General features: G+C 50.8%; 3 protein-coding genes across 3 annotated transcripts in view; 2 read left to right on the top strand and 1 right to left on the bottom strand.

Moving 5' to 3' along the window:
• The window catches only part of STK4 (serine/threonine kinase 4), a 128,668-nt gene that overhangs the window by 9,750 nt on the left and 99,957 nt on the right, over positions 1–18,961 (bottom strand). The gene's annotated exons all lie outside the window — the stretch shown is intronic.
• WFDC5 (WAP four-disulfide core domain 5) lies at positions 1,488–4,427 on the top strand. The gene is made up of 4 exons (XM_004014592.5): positions 1,488–1,654; positions 3,524–3,664; positions 3,758–3,898; positions 4,272–4,427. The coding sequence occupies exons 1-3, from the start codon at positions 1,570–1,572 to the stop codon at positions 3,895–3,897; spliced, it is 366 nt and encodes a 121-aa protein (XP_004014641.1). The 5' UTR covers positions 1,488–1,569; the 3' UTR covers position 3,898; positions 4,272–4,427.
• On the top strand, positions 9,235–16,838 carry KCNS1 (potassium voltage-gated channel modifier subfamily S member 1). Its single transcript, XM_015099896.3, has 3 exons — positions 9,235–9,310; positions 10,002–11,044; positions 13,873–16,838. The coding sequence occupies exons 1-3, from the start codon at positions 9,235–9,237 to the stop codon at positions 14,341–14,343; spliced, it is 1,590 nt and encodes a 529-aa protein (XP_014955382.2). The 3' UTR covers positions 14,344–16,838.

Raw genomic sequence — 18,961 nt, 5'->3', positions numbered from 1 at the left:
TTCCTAGACAGACCCCAGTGACCTCATGGCTCTGCTGTCCATGTACTGGTCTAGCAGTCGGGTTTCAAGGAGGTGCCAAGGAAGTTCAAGTTCCTGGGAGGAGATACTCTGAGTGACTTCAAGAACAATGGCCTGGAAGTCAGTCTCAGCTTTTCCCCGAACTTGCTGTGTGACTTCAGGAAAATAACTCTCCTTCTCTGAGCTTCAGTTTGGGGTTTAGATTTTTACTGAACTTGGTTGTGAGCAACAGCCAAGTAGTCTGTGTAGTTTGGAATCAGGAATAAAAATCAGCCTCATAAAATTTGCCTTCTAAATAAAGCTGCCATGGGGATGCCAGAATTTCCAAAGTCACATCAGATCATGAACTACAGGGCCCTTCTTTTCCTGAGAGCTTAGAAGATAGCATGAGGTTAAACCCCCGGGAACACTTCCTGACTGTGAGGGTTGTCCTGGACTGGAACATTCTCTTCCTTTCTCAGGGTCAGAGGAGGTATCGCCTCACTTCCGAGAACAGGATGGGGATCATGGAGAGGCGATGTTCTCACGAAGAAGATGTCCCAGCCTAGTTAAGAATTAACTGTGTCCTTGAGCCAGCCCCCTCCCATCTACAGCCGACTGTTCCCTTATCTTTCAGATGGGAGGGCGGGGAGGATGGCCTTGGTCTCCTCCAGTCCTGGTGAGTTACTCAGGTTCAGTACATTTCCGCTTGGGGCCCCTTAGGACTTTGAGCTCCACTTGTCTCTCTTCCACCAAACACAGGAGCCAGATGATGTGAAATCTAGGCGGGGGGCGGGGGGGGGGGGGCTTGGCTAAGATGACCTTTTGCTAAGGATCCCTTAGGGCCAGGGAAGGGGCCCCAGAGGCCACCTTCATCCTCTGTGACCAGCCACCACAGCCAAATCTAAAGCCTCGCTCCATCCACCCCTGATAGCTCAGCCAGCTCCAACCGGACGGCAGTTCTACCAGATGCCACTGGAGGTGATTTTACCAAAGGAAGGGTGGTCTCTCTCTCATCCACCGGAGCCCAAGAGGAAAGACCAGGGCTGGCCCCACTCACTGGGCCAGCCTGGGCCAGCCATCTCCAGCAGAGTGCTTACCCTAACTCGGATGCTCCACTTCACAGGTCTCAGAGCTCTGCAAACCCTTCCTGGACGTTCAACGCCGACTTCTATCCTCCACCTAAGCCATGGCTGGGGCTTCAAGATGTTAGAGACCCAGGAAAGGGACCATCTAACTCAACAACTCTCACCCTTTATACAAATGAGAAAAACTGAAGTCCAAACACGGACAAGGTTTTTCCAAATCACAACCCAAGTAGGCGATACAGGTAGGACCAGATCCCAGCCCCTGACACGCAGGATGGGTCCTCACCCGTCATCAATTCTTGCACAAGCAGCTTTGCACGGTGGCTCTTGGGCAGGGGGTGGGGCCAGGATGAGACAGACACATACCACTCTGTTTATCCTCTCTCCTTCCTCCCTTAACTCAGTTGCTCTAGCCTCCCAAGGTTAGTAGGTGTTAATCTGGGGGCCTCTGGGTTCTACCTTATCAGGTGTCAGCAAAAGAAATATGAGAGGCCAGAGCCTCCTCCTCCTGGTGGCCCTCCTGGGTTTGGGGAGCCAGTTACCTGCTGCCTTGGGCAGGAGGAAGGGAGGTGAGTATGGGTAGGTTCCTCTGCTCCAGGGACAGAGGTGGTTTCTACCTTTAAGGCGAGAATAAGGGTTTTGGGGAAGACAGGCAATGAAGTGTAAGCGTGTGTGTGTGTGTGTGTGTGTGTGTGTGTGTGCGCGCGCGTGTGACCACTTCTTAGTGCTTCCAGCAGCTTGCCTCTTGTCTGTACATCTTCATGCCCGTCAGCCTGCTTGCGCGTGCAGCTGTAAATGTCTTCTTGCCAGTTTCCCGGTGCTTGCCTGTCTACACGTCTGAGTGTAGGACTGTGTTCACATGCATGTGTCTACCTCTAGTCATATGTGTAGCTTTGTGCCTGCTTGTCGGTGTGATCTGCGTCTGCCCACGTATCCCTAGGGACGACCACACACGTGTGTCTGAGCCTGCATGAGTGTCCATGTGAGAACACGTGTCTTCCTGTGCCTCTGGGGAGGGTTGGAGTGGACGGTCGGTCCCTGCTCCTTGGTGTCTCCATGGCGGCGTCTGGACCTGTGGGTCTGCATGGCAGGGAGATGGTCTTTTCTGTCATCCTCTGTGGGAACAAGGTCTGGTCTGGCCCCCTGCCATCTTGTTTGTGTCCTTCTCCAGGCTTCTCTGTCTCCCAGCCCAATCTGTGAAAGGGACTCCTGAGTTGAGTAGGAGGCATGGTTTCTGGGATCGGGGATCTGTCGGAAGGAAGCTCTACCTACCCCACCTCTCTTCTCCTCCTCCTCCTTTAAAAGGCTGAGTCTGACCTGTCAACAGATGGGAGAGGCTGGGGCCGCAGAGATAGCAAGACAGGTGCCTCTCCACCCAGGCGATGCCTCCACCTCCATCCCTTCTGGGCCTGTAACACTCTGACCACACCAGTGTGTGTATATGACTGGGTCTCTGTGTATATGTCTGTGAGTGAGGAGCCTGGATGTGGAGAGAAGGTTAGGGATGAAAGGCAGATGAAAACTTGAGAGTAATACACGGGGCAAGAAAACAGGGCCTGCAAAGAGAAGCAGCTTGGAGTTGATCAGGAGCCGCCAGGTGGAGACAGGGGAGAGGAAGAGACCAGAGAGATGGGCTGGGGCTGGGCTGGGCGCGGTCCAGGTGCCCCGGTGGAGATTTTGAACTTAAAATTGTTATTTTTTTTCCCCTGCCTTATATGTCTCGAACCAACCCTGGGAGGATGGAGTTTAGCTTCCCATTTCACAGACAGAAAACTGAGGCTTAGAGTACAAAACAAACTAAAAAACAACAGCAGCAAAAGCCTTGCCAGCCATTTACAGGAGCCTGGATGGACCTGAGGCCGTTGTGCTGAGCGAAATAAATCAGACAGAGATTACTACTGTATGGGATTATCTCAGAAACAAAAAAATCAAGCTCACAGATACAGAAAACACTGGGTGGTTGTTGCCAAAGCTAGGGTGTAGGGGTGCGAGTGAAATGGGTGAAGAGGATCAAAATGTACACACTTCCAGATATAAAGTAAGTCACGAAGATATAATGTACAGCATGGTGCCTACAGTTAATAATGCTATAATTCACATTTGGATGTAGCTAAAAGAATTGATCTTAAAAGTTCTCATCACAAGAAAAACAATTTAACTATGATGGTGACGGACGTTAATGAGACACTGTGGTGATCATTTTGCAGGACATAAAAAATAAATCATCACATTGCACACCTGAAACTAACATAATGTTACATTTCACTTTAGATGTCAATAAAAAAAACCAAGCAAGTCCATTCCAAAAAAAAAAAAAATTGCAAACGATGGGCAAAGAAGTATGGAATGGAGAATTTAGATCATGCTATCCCCAGGACAGCGCTTATACTGAATTCTGAACTGCCTCCAGTGGCAAAATTTGGGGAATTCTCTTACAGAGAAGTCTGGGGGCTGCCCACCGGATGACGGGCCCTGCCTCCTCCGGGTGCCTGATCAGTGTCTGCAAGACAGCCAGTGTCCCTCAGGGATGAAGTGCTGTCGCCAAGGGTGCTTCCTCCAGTGTGTCCGGAAGGTCTCAGGTAAGGGTCCCTCTCCACCTTGCTGATCGCCAGCCAGACCCCAGACGCCAGGGCCGGGGCACAGGCAGGGCTCACCCGGTCCCTGTGTTGCAGTTAAGATGGGCAGATGCCCTGAGGACCGTCTGCGCTGCGTGAGCCCCGTGCAGCACCTGTGCTCCAAGGACTCGGACTGCCAGGGCCGAAAGCGGTGCTGCCTGGGCGCCTGCGGCCGGGACTGCAGAAACCCTGTCTGAGGTAGGGCTGTGCGTGCCTCGGGCACGCTCCTTCCCTCTCTGAGCCCCAGCCCTAAGACATTCCTCAAGTTCAACCAGCTGAACAGGAACCTTCCCAGAAGCCTGGGCCTCCTGTGGCCAGCACTGGAAAAGTGGATTGGGTGGGAGGGGTTCTCTGAGGATGACAGAGGAACTGGGGGTCCCTGTTCTCTTGCTGAACTCGCATCACCTGGACCACAGCCCTAAATGCTCGGAGCTTCAGTTTGCCCTTGTGAAGGAGGGCGGGGGATCCTGCCTTCATGGCTGGGCTGATGGGGCCTCGATGGGGGAATCAGGCCCAGAACCCGGAGCTTTATTATGGAAAGGGGGTTAACCTTTTCCTTCTCTCTCCTCAGGCTAATTCTGGCTTAGGATCCATAACTCTGAACCTCGGGATGGGGTTCTCTGCAGGAAGATATGAAGATGGGTGGGGTCTGGGACCCAGCAATCCAGAGAGAAGCCCCTCTGCCAGTGGAAATTCCAACCTTCTAATAAACACTGTTCTAGAAGAATTTTCCAAACATCAATCTGTTCACAGTGTTCGCCATATCTGCAAAATAGCATCATAATATTTTGTGTATTGCCTGTACTCCTATTGACCTAATGTTTTTCTTCCAAGGGACTCATTTTGTATAAAAATAAATTTACTTGAGAAGAAAAACTGGATATCACTACTTTAAATGGGATAAGCAGGGACACTTTTCACAAACAGAATGTAAGTGTAAAAACAGATGCAATGAAAGCAATTAAGTTCCATGTAAGTAAATCATGTCTGATTAAATGATATGAAATAATAATATTAGATTCTGGCTAGATACTGCCACCTGGCCGAACTGTGAGCCTGAAGCCTGCTCTCTGTCTCTGTTGTAATAAAGGAAGATTAACGAGGGTTAAAGAGACATTAAAGACACAGATCTCTAATCTGGGATATTCTTGCTGGTGTGATCAGAAGGATTGAAAAGAATTTTCTCAATGCAAGAGTCACTGTTGTACGATGTTGCATCCAGACACACCCAAGATCATTTCAAATTGCTCCACATTCGGGGAAATGTTGTCTGAACAGTTGAGATGTCATTATTTATGGGTGGGTCTGACTCTACCATTGGATAATAACTCACTGGCCTCTATTTCTTGTGGGCCTGGTCCATAGTCAGAGCTTAACGAGTGGGGGTGTCAAGGGGATGACAGCCATCCCAAGTGGCACTAGTGGTAAAGAACCAGCCTGCCAGTGCAGGAGGTGTAAGAGATTAGGGTTCGATCCCTGGGTCAGGAAGACGCACTGGAGAAGGAAAATGGCAACCCACTCCAGCATTCTTGCCTGGAGAATCCCATGGAGAGGGGAGCCTGGTGAGCTACAGTCCATAGCGTAGCAAAGAGTCAGACACTACCAAAGCGACTTAGCGCGCGTGCACACACACACACACACACACACACACACACACACACACAGAGCCATCCCAAGGGACATTCCTGAGAGTGATCCCCAGCAGACAGCAAGCAAGAAAAGGTCCATCCTACAACCACAAGGAAATGAATTCTGCCAACACTCTGTGAGCTGGAAGAGAACCCCAAACCCCAGGTGAGAACCATGACCCTGGCTGACACCTTAACTTCAACCTAGTAAGACCCTGAGTAGAGAATCCAGCCATGCCATGCCCAGATTTCTGATCCACAGAAACTATGAGGTGATTAATTTCATTGCTAGGGAGACCAGGTTCAATCCCTGGTTGGGGAACTAGATCCCATATGCCACAACTAAGAGTGTGCATGAAGTGAAGTGAAGTGAAGTCGCTCAGTTGTGTCCGACTTTTTGCGACCCCGTGGACTGTAGCCTACCAGGCCCCTCCATGCTTGGGATTTTCCAGGCAAGAGTACTGGAGTGGGTTGCCATTTCCTTCTCCAAGGGATTTTCTCCACCCAGGGATCGAATCTAGGTCTCCTGCATTGCAGGCAGATGCTTTACCGTCTGAGCCACCAGGGAAGGCCTGGTGTTTGCATGCTGCAACTGAAAAAGAGAAGAAAAGACCCCACATGTTGCAAGTAAAAGAGTCCACATGTGGGGCATCCCTGGTGGCTCAGATGGTAAAGATTCCACATGCCACAGCTAAGACCTGGTGCAGCCAAATAAATAAATACTAAAAACAAACAACCTCCTCCAAAGTAATACCTGGATTTTGAAAACAGCACAAAAGTGAAAATGTAAAATATCTCATTCATACTTTTTTTACTGATTCCATGTTGAAATTATATTAATAATATTGGGGTTAAATAAACTATAGTAGTAAGACTAATGTTACCCATTTCTTTTTACTGTTTTTAAAAGTTGCCTTAAGAAAAATTTAAAGCCTAAATGTGGCTCACATTACATCTATCAGACACTGATGGCCTAGAGGACTCAGAAGTCGACCGACCATATGACCTTGAGCAAGTCACCTCATCTCTCAAAGCCTTACATTTCTTATCTGCAAGATTGGAATAATAATAATGGTGCCTATGCCACAAACATTGTGCAGTTTAAGAGATGAGGTCTATAGAATATTGGAACCAAGGTAAGTGCTCAATAAATAAGCCATGATTATTAATAACAATATCTGTAAAGTAGGAATCCTTTCTTGTATCCAGGTCCTAATCTTCAGGACCAGGCACACAATAGCTGTTTAATAAAAGCTTGTGGGTCACACCCTTTGACAAAGCTCCTTGGCAGGGTTCTGTCTTACCCTTGCCACCGTGAATCAGGAATTCTGTGGGCAGGCAAGGACACTGAATTTCGGGGGCAAAATGGTTTGTTTCAGGCTTCCCTGTTTCAAGATGTCGCTGCTGAAATATTGGAATATGTGAGTTCCAATTCCAGGGCCACAAGGTCTAGCTAAGTGCCCTGAGCAAGTGACACCTGGAAACAAGGAACAGAAGACCCTGCCGGCAAGAACTTAGATAAGCCACCTGAAGCCCAGCCCCTGGCTCATATTAAGGACTCAACTAACGAAGCTATTATTACTGTTGTCCTTCTCTACAGGGACCCCCCCCCCCACCAAATTACCCCTCATCCCCTGGCCCCTGACTTGGTGAGGATGCTGTGGGGGCCCAGTCTCCATACACCCCCCTTCTTCTCTCATCCGAGTCAGGAATAGAAACCACTGCTTCCGGGCTCCCTCCCCGGGCAGCGGCAGCGATCAATAGACCTCAGCCACCGGGGACGGAGGAAGGTTGGGCAGAGGCAGCAGCGGGGCCTCTGGCTGCAGGCTGCAGAGGCACAGAGGGGCCGCGGGGCAGAGAGATCCCGCCCAGACAGCGGCTCTCCAGCCTCTGCGCCTTTGGGAACCACACGGCCTGCAGGCACCCTGGAGGAGCCCCTACAGGTAAGGGACCTCCCTTGGGGAGCGGGGAGCCACGAGGTTAGGGGAAGGGGCGTGGGCTGCAAGAATGGGAAGCCAGGCTGCCCCGGGGTTCCCAGTGCCTGGGGCCCCACTATGAGAAGCCCCTCAAGGAGCGAGCAGTGTGGGACTGGCTGAGCTCTGGGGCTGACCCATCGACTCATCTGTACAGCAGGAGTCGAAAACCTCCCAGTCAGGGTGGAGGGATTAAACTCAGTCAAGAGTATCTAGAGCCCAGAGAAGGGACCAGCACATAGTAGGTGCTCAAAATTAATGTATGGAAAGTCTTGAATCAAAAAGTCTAGTCTCCAGCTTCAACTGTGCCATGGGCTAGCTGGATAATAATTTTGAGCAAATGATTTTGAGCAAATCATTAATCTTTCTTACTGATATTCAGATTCTTGTCAGGGAAGGTTTGTTAAATTATTCATCTTGTTTCATAAAGCAGGAAGGTGGGTTCTAGAAAAAAGGGAAAAGGATTTGCCCACAGTCATGTGCCTAATGCGTGATGGAACTGGATTAGAAACCCCATCTTTTGACTCCAAGTCCAGCAGAGGCATAGGAGCGGCATCACATATGTATTTATTGTGCATGAATTATGTGCCAGGAATGGTGCTGCCCATTAACAATTTGCCTCATTTAATCCTCAAAACGTCTTATGAAAAGTATGATGTTCCCCAGTTTACAGATGAGGAAACCAAAGCTCAGAGAGGGGCATGATTCTGCTCAAGGTCAACAGTTAGTAAATGGCAGATGCAGAATTTGAACCCAAGTCTAATGAGGGAAGTGCGATGAATTGACATTTATTGAGCATCTATTGTGTTCCAGGGGCCTCTGCACACATACTCACAATAACTCTTCACCGGAATGTATTATCTCCATTCTGTAGATAAGGGAGCTAAAACCCAGAGCTGGAGGAGACTGGCCAGAGGTCACACAAGTGACAGAGGTAAGGACAAAATCCCCACTTAATTAAACACTAGGCTCAGAGTGAGTGAAAGGTACCCTGCGTGCTTCCTGTCAGGCACTAGGCCAGCGGCTGGATACAAACTCAGTCCCTGGTTCACCCTGGGAAGCAGGCATTACTGAACCCACAGTCCAGATGAGATTACTGAGGGTCAGGAGGTGGTCACTAGCCCTTGAATCCAGCAGAGCTTGGAGACAGTGAGCAGTGGAAGGATCTAACATTTCCTGTGTATCCACTAAGGCTGAGCACATCCATAACCCACCTTAATCCTCCAGCCTTCGGGAGCAGGTGCTATTGTCTGCATTGTGAATTGTGCATCGTGCCAGAAATAGCAATCTGGAGAAAAGCATCTTCTTCAAGGCTCCAGCTGCATTGCGGTGGTGATAAGCCCAGGTTTGCCTAACTCTAGGAGACAGTAAAACAGGTGAACAACTTACTACACCCCTCTGGAGCCAGGCCTGCTAAAGACATTAGGTCATTTAATATTTTTAACCACCCCTGGCGATGGTTGACAGAAGCTGTGAAAGGTGACATGATTTGTCTGTGGTCACACAAGAGCCAAAATTCTGTTTGACTGATGCTTACGGTTGTTGTTTAGTCACTAAGTCGCATCTGACACTTTGCGACCCTATGGACTGACTTTATATAGCCTGCCAAGCTCCGCTGTCCATGGGATTTTCCAGGCAATATACTGGAGTGGGTGCCATGTCCTCCTCCAGGGCATCTTCCTGACCCAGGAATCAAACCCATGTCTCCTGCATTAGCAGGTGGATTCTTTACTGCTGAGCCACCACCGAAGCCCTCTGACAGACTCTACCGATTAAAAAGTCTAAGCCAATGACTCGCAATCCTGACCGTGCATCAGAATCACCCTCCAAACTTGGTGAAACACACACTGCTGAATCCCCTCCCCTGAGTTTGTGATTCAGCAAGTCCCCAGCAGGCTAAGAATACGGCGCATCTTTGACAAATCCCCAGGTGATGGTGACGCTGCTAGCTCAGGGAACGCATCTTAAGAACTTCTGGTCTAAATTGATTCTCCCAATAACCCTAGATAGTAAGCATTAACTATCCCATTGTGTAAAAGAGGAAACTGAAGTTCAAAGTACCGGCTTGTCCAAGATCCCGTAGGAAACCTCTGGTATGCGAAAATCCAAGTTTGGGCAAGGAGACATATTGTATGGGCAGCCACCAGGTTCCAGGACATCCTGCTTTCAATAGTTCTCATCATCCAAGGTACAGCTCAGCATTTCCTTTATGTAAATGAAGGAGGCGGACTTGATGATTTGGCCAAAAAACCACCAGTCGGGGAGTGAGAGAGAGTCAAACCCAAGCCTGACTCTTGAGTCCAGAGGGCACTTGACACTCACTGCGCGCCTATGGCATACCAGACGATTCACATGGAACCTCCAACACACTTGGCTGGTGGATGGCGCAGGGAGGGAATTTAGACCTGGTCTTTGGGGAAGGGGCTAGGCTCTAGGGCTTCCAAGATGGTTCATATGGTAAAGTGTCTGCCTGCAATGCGGGAGACCTGGGTTTGATCCCTGGGTAGGGAAGATCCCCTGGATAAGGAAATGGTAACCCACTCCAGTACCCTTGCCTGGAAAATCCCATGGACAGAGGAGCCTGGCGGGCTACAGTCCATGGGGTCGCAAAGAGTCAGACACGATTGAGCGACCTCACTTTGACTTTGGGGAAGGGAGGTCCGAGGACGCGCCCTTCAGCGTGACCCTCCCTGTCCGCAGGCCAGGGTGCCTCAGCCATGGTGAGCGAGTCCCCGGGGCCCGGCGCCCGGGTCCCTTGGCGGCGAAGCGACGAGGCGCTGCGCGTGAACGTGGGCGGCGTGCGGCGGCGGCTGAGTGCGCGAGCCCTGGCGCGCTTCCCAGGCACGCGGCTGGGCCGCCTGCAGGCCGCGGCGTCGGAGGAGCAGGCGCGGCGCCTGTGCGACGACTACGACGCGGCGGCGCGCGAGTTCTACTTCGATCGGCACCCGGGCTTCTTCCTGGGCCTGCTGCACTTCTACCGCACTGGCCACCTGCACGTGCTCGACGAGCTGTGCGTCTTCGCCTTTGGCCAGGAGGCCGACTATTGGGGCCTGGGCGAGAGCGCGCTGGCCACGTGCTGCCGCGCGCGCTACCTGGAGCGGCGGGTGACGCGGCCGCGCGCCTGGGACGAGGACAGCGACACGCCGAGCAGCGTGGACCCGTGCCCGGACGAGATCTCCGACGTGCAGCGCGAGCTGGCGCGCTACGGGGCAGCGCGCTGCGGCCGCCTGCGCCGCCGCCTCTGGCTCACCATGGAGAACCCGGGCTACTCGCTGCCCAGCAAGCTCTTCAGCTGCGTCTCTATCGGCGTGGTGCTCGCCTCCATCGCCGCCATGTGCATCCACAGCCTGCCCGAGTACCAGGCCCGCGAGGCGGCGGCCGCGGTGGCAGCGGTGGCCGCGGGCCGCAGCCCGGAGGGCGTGCGCGACGATCCGGTGCTGCGGCGCCTCGAGTACTTCTGCATCGCCTGGTTCAGCTTCGAAGTGTCGTCGCGCCTGCTGCTAGCGCCCAGCACGCGCAACTTCTTCTGCCACCCGCTCAACCTCATTGACATCGTGTCCGTGCTGCCCTTTTACCTTACGCTGCTGGCCGGTGCGGCGCTCCGAGACCGGGGCGGAGCGGGTGGCGAGGAGCTGGGCGATCTGGGCAAGGTGGTGCAGGTGTTCCGTCTCATGCGTATCTTCCGAGTGCTCAAGTTGGCGCGCCACTCCACCGGCCTGCGCTCGCTGGGAGCAACACTCAAGGTAGGGGGTGGGGGTTTTGGGGAGGTGGGTGTAACCGCGGGGCTGGTGAACAGGGGCCCTTCCAGGTCTGCGGTGTCCAGGCTCAGGATTCCAGGTGTGCATTTCAACAGGAGGCCTTTCTATTTCCCAGGGGAGAAGGGGAAAACCGAGGCAGAGCTTAACCAAACCAAACCAAAAACATACCAAAAAAAAAAAAAAAAAGACAGAGCTTACTTTGGAGCTATCTGTCAAAACATTGTTGTTGTTGTCCAGTCGCTAAGTCGTGTCCGACTCTTTGCAAGTCAACTATCATAAAAATATGCAAAGCAGGGTGCTAGCCGGCTCCTCCCGATGAGCCTTTGTGCTGGCGTTATCAGAGAACACAGGTATCATAGGTCACACTGCCTAGGCTAAGTCTAGCAATGGGTCCAGAGCTAACACTTAACTGAATGCTGCCTCTGTGCCAGTTTCATATCCATTCTCGATTTTATCCTCAGGAAGGTGCTATTATTTATTCCCTTCCGGTAGATGAAGAAGCTGAGGTCTGAGGGTTGGCTTTTTAAAGCCTGGTTGCAACTTATTGAGCAGCCGCCCTGTGTCAGGCCCTGCGCTGTGGGTGAATCGCTGCCCTGGCAAGCTTACCCTCAAGGGGGTGAAATTGACCTGTTTGGAGGAGGAAGGAAATGTGAATAGCTTGGATGAAAGTTTGGAGGGGAATAAGGGTGATGCTGGGAGGGGGACCTGGAGGGAAGAATATGCCCACTGAGGAGGTTGGAGAGGTAAGTGGGGGAGGGTACTGAAGGGCCCTCAATTTATTTTTTAATATTTTATTTTAATTAATTTGGCTGCACCAGGTCTTAGTTGTGGCACACCAGAACTCTCAGTCGGGCCATGTGGGATCTAATTCTCTGACCAGGGATTGAACCCAGGCCCCCTGCACTGGGAGCATGGAGTCTAAGCCACTGGACCACCGGGGAAGTCCCTGGCCCACAACCTTGGATTTTATCCCATGGGAATAGGGGATCCTGTGAGAGTTTTAAACAGGGCAGGTATTTCTGTGACTACTTTGCATATGTGGAAACTGAGGCTCCAAGAGGTGGCAGGACTTGTCAGAAGTTCCTCAGGGAGTAAGTGGGACCGCCCAGAGAGGAGTCCAGCTGGTCCTGACTTTAGCACCTCAGCTCCTCCTGAAGGTCCATGCAACCCTGTTAGGAATCCCTAAAAGGTGCTAAAAGGTCCCTTCCACGCATAGCTTAGGAAAACCTTTTGCATGCTTTTATGGCAGGGCAGCTGGGATGCTGAATGCAAGCAGGGCAGCTGGCATAATGCTGGGGCAGGTAGAGGGAATTCATTTGCCAGACTTCCTGAACTCGGCATCTCTCCAGCACCCCAGAACCCTGCCTCCAACCCTGCAGGGAGCCAGGGCCTGATGCTGCTGACATTTTCTACAAGGAAGGAGAAGGTCAATACTCATTGACCAACACTGCAGAGTCTAAGACACGGGTGAAAGACTCCTGATGAGACCCTGGCTGCTTTCTTGTTACCAGGGAGCTTGCAAAATCTCTGGCCCTGTCGCAGACCTGGAGTTAAGGCTCAAAAATAAAGACTCTGCCTGCCAGTGCAGGAGATCTGGGTTTGATCCCTGGTTTGGGAAGATCTCCTGAAGAAGGAAATGGCAACCCACTTGAGTATTCTTGCCTGCGAAATTCCATGAACAGAGGAGCCTGGCAGGCTATAGTCCACAGGGTTGCAAAAGAGTCAGACACAACTTGGCAACTAAGCAATAACCCCAGAAATACTGAATTGGTCCCCCCTTCCTGATTTCTCTCCACCTTACTGGCTTCGGTGGTGGCTCAGATGGTAAAGAATCCGCCTGCAATTCTGGAGACCTGGGTTCAATCCCTGGGTTGGGAAGATCCCCTGGAGAAGGGCACGGCAACCCACTCCAGTATTTTTGCTGAGAGAATCCCCATGGACAGAGGAGCCTAGCAGGCTACAGTCCACAGGTCACAAAGAGTCAGACACATCTGAGCAACTAAGCACAGCACCGGACATGGTTTCTCTCCACCTTATAGTTGGGAGGCCCTGTTCCAGACTAGGGGTTCTCAGCCCTGGCACTGTGGACATTTAGGGCCAGATAATTCCTTGTTGGTGGGGCTGTCCTGTGCGTTGTAGGGTGTTTAGCAGCATCCCTCGCCTCTACCACTGATGCCAGGACTAGATGCTTCTACCTAGATGCCAGTAGCACATCTACCCCCCAAATGACTCCAGACATTGCTGCATGCCCCGTGGGGCACAGTCACCCTAGAGAATCAGTGCCATAGGGCTTGGCCTCAGGGGCAGAACAAATATACATACCCACAGGCAAGTGCATTCAATAGGTGGTCCAGGGAACCTATGTATCCTCTCAGCTTCCTTGAGTGGCAGAAAATATTTTTGTCCTTATCAGAAATAGGATAGACCAAAGGACATGAGCCCACCTCTTTGCATTGTGGAATATAAACTGTGGTTCTCTTGGTTCTGCAACAGTGGAAAAAATTCTGAGCTTTCCATAACTGGCTGGTGTCACCAGTGGCCCCTGCACTAGGAGAAATAGCCATGGCTTAGCTGGCACTCACTTTGGACAACAGAAATCAGGCCTGTGTTCAATCTCAGGGCTATCTGCTGGCTATTATAGTTGAAAGATCTTAGTGTGCAGCAGGGAACCCTGGGTGTTGGCATCAGTTCTGCTTTGCTGGGTGACTTCAGACCTGCCCCTAGGACTCTCTGAGCCTCAGTTTCCACACCTTCCCAACACAAAGTCTGTAAGCCAAGCCGGCTCTCACCTGGCTTCCTGCATTCTCTTCCAGCACAGCTACCGTGAGGTGGGCATCTTGCTGTTGTATCTGGCCGTGGGGGTGTCTGTGTTCTCTGGTGTGGCCTACACAGCCGAGAAGGAGGAGGACGTGGGCTTTGACACCATCCCAGCCTGCTGGTGGTGGGGCACGGTGAGCATGACCACCGTGGGCTATGGGGACGTGGTGCCAGTGACGGTGGCCGGCAAGCTGGCAGCCTCGGGCTGCATCCTGGGGGGCATCCTGGTTGTGGCGCTCCCCATCACCATCATCTTCAACAAGTTCTCCCACTTCTACCGGCGCCAGAAGGCTCTGGAAGCTGCCGTGCGCAACAGCGACCACCGGGAGTTTGAGGACTTGCTGAGCAGCATCGATGGGGTGTCAGAGGCATCTCTGGAGACGTCTCGCGAGACCTCCCAGGAGGGCAGGTCTGAAGACCTGGAGGCCCAGACCTCCAGTGGGCCTCCAAACTCTCAGGTGTATTAAAACCAGGGCTCCATGCACCCCCTTCCCATATCCCTGCAATCAGCTGAAATGGAGCAGAGATTCCACCCCTGCTTAACTTTTTCTTCGTGGCATGACCTCTCAGGATCACTCACTCTGGCCTCAGAAATAAGACCTGGAGGCTGGGTCCTTTCCTCCAAAGACAGGGAAACACAGTGTTATCCTAGACTCTATGAGCCTGTGGAGCAACCCAAAAACCTTTATAAATAAAAGCCACCCACAGTACAGGCATGAGCCAAAGAGGGAAAGTCAAAAGGATGCTAACAATTCCTGAGCACTTCCTATCTGTTAGCCATGTCCCATTGACCCTATGTTAGAAGATGAGAATTATCCCCATTTCTCAGATGAGGAAACTGAGGCTCAGAGAGGCACAATGACTTGCCTAAATATCACATGGCTAGAAGTGGTGGAGCCAAGGTTGGAATCCCAGCTTGTTGATCTGCCAAGGCCAATATTTCTTGCTCTGGTTTTTCTTCTACCCTCACGAAGTTTGTAGGCGGTTTTAGGTGGTTCATGGGCCCCCAGAGTTGGTTCATAGGGTTAGACACTTCTGTTAGAGCTAGGGAAAGGGCCAGACAGGGGATTCAGATGTAGAATCCCTGGACCTCATCTGTGGTTCTTTGCCAGGACCTTCCAACAAGAATTAAGTCTCAAAGATGAGGTCTGGAAGGAAGGACTAGAAGGCTGCCTCCTCAGTGGATGGGTAAGACTTGCTAAACAATAGTCCTGAGGCTTCCTCCCAGGACTCCTCCCTGGCTTAAGATACAGAAAATCTGAAGGGGCCCCAGCCTGAGGCCTGAAGTCTAGACCCAGCTGTGCTAGGGCTGCTCCATCTCCATGTCACAGTCCATTTATCAGATGGTCACAGTCTGTGCCCCAGAGGGAGATGAAAGCCAAATGGAGCAGGGGTGGCATTGATTTAGAGCCAGCTCAGCTCTGAAGTGTTGATGGCAAGGAGCTGCTGTGCCTGGACATCTGTCTCCCTTCCCAGATCCCCCTAGACTGACCTTGGCAGTTCCCTTCTTCCCGTGATACAGACCTCCAGCCCTACCTTGGGTCACCAGCTAGGCAATGCTTGAGCCTCTTGCCCCTTTTGGCCAGGTCCAGCTCTCCTCTTTTCTGGGGCCATATCTCTTATATTCACCTGCTGAATCCTCTCTCTACTTGCCGAGAAAGTTGGGAGGGAAGGGTTCCCACAGCCCTTTCCACATACTGTGGCTAGGAGAGCCAACACAGGACCATCATGGCTGGACTATGGCCCTGTCTTTGCCCTACACTGAGCTCCAAGATGGAAGACGCTGTCTGATTGAACCCAGCTTGGTTCGGAGCAGGTGTTTTGTCAACGTTGAATGGATTGACTGATTTGTACAGTCCACAGGATGCTGGGCACTGAGGAGAAAGAGAAATAGAGAGAGACCTTGTCCTCAAGAAAGAGGGAGAAATTGAGATCGAAAAGGAGGTTCTGCCTCCCTCCTCCTTGCGTTTTGAGGATTTAAAAATGATTTCCTTATAGATTCTTTCCTCACTCATTCAACCAATACCTTTTGGAAGGGGCATAAGCTGGGACTACACGTGTGGCCTGCAGATGTGTTTTGTTTGGCCGAACAGTATTTTTAGTGTATTTTTTAATTCAGACATTGTTGGGGCAGGCACACGCTCTCCAGTTCCCCATAGCCACCCCCGCTTCCTCTGCATCTCCTCATACACACAGGCGCCACTATATCAGCCCCACCACTTCTCAGATCTGCGTCACCTACCTGGCTTTTGAATTATTAACTGCTTACTAGGTTCCAGAGATACAATGGGGAGCAAAATATATATCCCTACACTCGTGAAGCTTATAGACTAGTGGAGGAAGTGGATTTTAATCCAATAATCACATAAATATGTAATCGTTTTATGAAGTAAAGGGAACTGGAAGCCTGTAAGGGAGCAGGGACCATTAACCAAGAAGGTCAGAGGAGACTTTTCTGAGCAAATGGTCACCCCATCATAAGGATAAATACCAAATCAGGCAATGGGGTGCCTGGAAGCGTGTTTCAAGCAGAGGGAACAGCATATGTGAAGGCCTTGGGTCCCACACAGGGCCTAGTACACAGGCGGCCCCCACAGGTGGGTGGATTCTGAGTCTCCAGATTGGAGCAGAGACTGGAGCTAAGCCAAGGGGCTGCCTGTGAATTCACCACGCACACACCAGCCCTCCTACACACTCACATAATTCCTAGCCTGGCTCTGCCCAGGTCAGGGCACAGAGACCTGAAGGGCTGCATGCGCCACCCTTACAGTCTTGCTGAACATACCAAGGAGCCAGATAGCTTCCAGCCTTTGAGTCCCTAGAGCGGGTTTGAGGAAAGCTCAGGGAAGCATCGTCTGGCTTGCACCCATCACGAGGCTGCATGTGGTCCTGGCAGAAAAGCAACAAATTACTCCCTCTCCTGTGTATCAGTGAAAACCATGATGCAAATAAAGAGTCTGGGTCCAGGGACCTGTGTCTGTCTGTGTGAAGCTGGCTGCCTGGTGTGCTTTCTGGATGACTAGGGACGGAGGGTGACATGTGGAGTGACTCAGAATCTGCAATCTCTGGTTCTAGTCTTCAATGAGGCACAGTTTATAAGCGATGGTGGTGCTAGTGGTAAAGAACCTGCCTGCCAGTGCAGGAGACATAAGAGATGCAGGTTCAGTCCCTGGGTCAGGAAAATCCCCTGGAGAAGAGCATGGAAACCCACTCCAGTATTCTTGCCTGGAGAATCCCCATGGACAGAGGAGCCTGGCAGGTCACAGTCCATAGCACTGCAAACAGTCAGGACTGAATTGACTTAACACATAAGTGATAAGAACAGGAATCCAGCTGATTACTTAGTCAGAAAGCATAATTCATTAGAGTAAATAATTGAAATGATGAACAACAGTTACAATTAGAGTTCTTTGTTTGCAAGCAAGAGAAACTGACTTCCTTAAAATGATACTTAATTTATTGGAAGGTGTATTAGTTTCTGGTGGCTTCAAATTTCTACAAACTTGAAACAACAGAAATTTATTCTCTCATTTCTGGGAGCCAGAAATCCAAAATCAGAGTGTGAGCAGGGTCATATTCCCTTAGATGTATATTAGCTCCAGGGACTGTAATTAGGAGCATGTTTCTAACACAGAAGCTAAGATGGGAATTGACACTTGATTAATGTCATTTTCTAAGCCTCTTCTAATTTTGCACCAAACAGGGAAAAATAACGGTTTTGTTGTTTGTTTTAAAATTCTATTTAATTTTATTATCTCATCCTTTAAAAATTTTATGTGGCTATGCTGGGTCTTAGTTGCAGTATGTGGGATCTAGTTCTTTGACCAAGGATCAAACCCAGGCCCCCTGCATTGGGAGCAAGGAATCTTAAACATTGGACCACCAGGGAAGTCCCTAATGGTGTTTTGAAAGGAGTCATCACCCTGCAGGAGTTTTGGTAGAAGCACTAGTCTTTTAGCCTCCCTGAAAGATGTGGGATCTCTGTTGAGTTCTCTATTTTGACACAGTTAATTGAATTCTATTGGCCTTTTGTATTATAATGGCCTTCATGGGTCTGGGAGCCAATGTAGGGATCTTTTCCAGCTATCACTCCGAACTGAAGATACAGGATAGCTGTGGGATCCCACTAGACCTCCAGTGACAGAGACCAAGGTCAAAACATGTTTTCACGTGACTGGTGGACCTACGGTGGTCGTCTGGGTCCCCCAAAATTGTTAATAGCTCAAAGTCTTCATCCAAAGTTCCCTAAAAGATTTGGGTCTTTCCCTTCCTTCCACACCCAGTTACCCTGGAAAATGGCCACAAGTCCTTCTGCAAGAGAAATGTTCACATTCCACTCATGCCAGAGTCCTTCCTCCAGGTTAGTTGTGTATGCTTCATTCCATTAATAAAAACTCAAGCCTGGGTGTTGGGTGGCGATCTGTAACTATCACAGTGGCTTAAGTCAGGGCCACATCCTCAGTCTATTACAGATCAGAAAACAAAGACCCAGGGAGGTCCACAGTCATACTTGAGTTTGTTTGTGTGGAGATGAGCTTTTTAGCTCAAATAAGGACCAAGCAGGGTGTTCACGGGCTTTCCTGGTGGCTCAGATGGTAAAGAATCTGCCTGCAATGCAGAAGACCCAGGTTCAATCCCTGGGTTGGGAAGATCCCCTGGAGAAGAGAAATGGCTACCCACTCCATTATTCTTGCCTGGAGACTCTCATGGACAGAAGAGCCTGGAGGGCTACAGTCCAGGGTCGTAAAGAGTTGGACACGACTGAGCGACTAACACACACACACACACACTGTGTTCATACTGGAAAGTGGAGGTGGAAGGGAAGCTGGTTGACTCATAAGGTACTTTTTGAGGCTCTCGAGTAAAGATCATCCCTGGTGGCTCAGACGGTAAAGCGTCTGTCTACAATGCAGGAGACCTGGTTCGATCCCTGGGTCGGGAAGATCCCCTGGAGAAGGAAATGGCCACCCACTCCAGTACTCTTGCCTGGAAAATCCCACGGACAGAGGAGCCTGGTAGGCTACAGTTGATGGGGTCGCAAAGGGTCGGACACAGCTGAGTGACTTCACTTCTTATTGACTAATA

This window comes from Ovis aries, chromosome 13 (assembly GCF_016772045.2).
Source record: "Ovis aries strain OAR_USU_Benz2616 breed Rambouillet chromosome 13, ARS-UI_Ramb_v3.0, whole genome shotgun sequence".
Taxonomy (NCBI): Eukaryota; Metazoa; Chordata; class Mammalia; order Artiodactyla; family Bovidae; genus Ovis; species Ovis aries.
The sequence above is the reverse complement of the archived record's forward strand: the minus strand, read 5'-3'. Positions and strand labels throughout refer to the sequence as shown.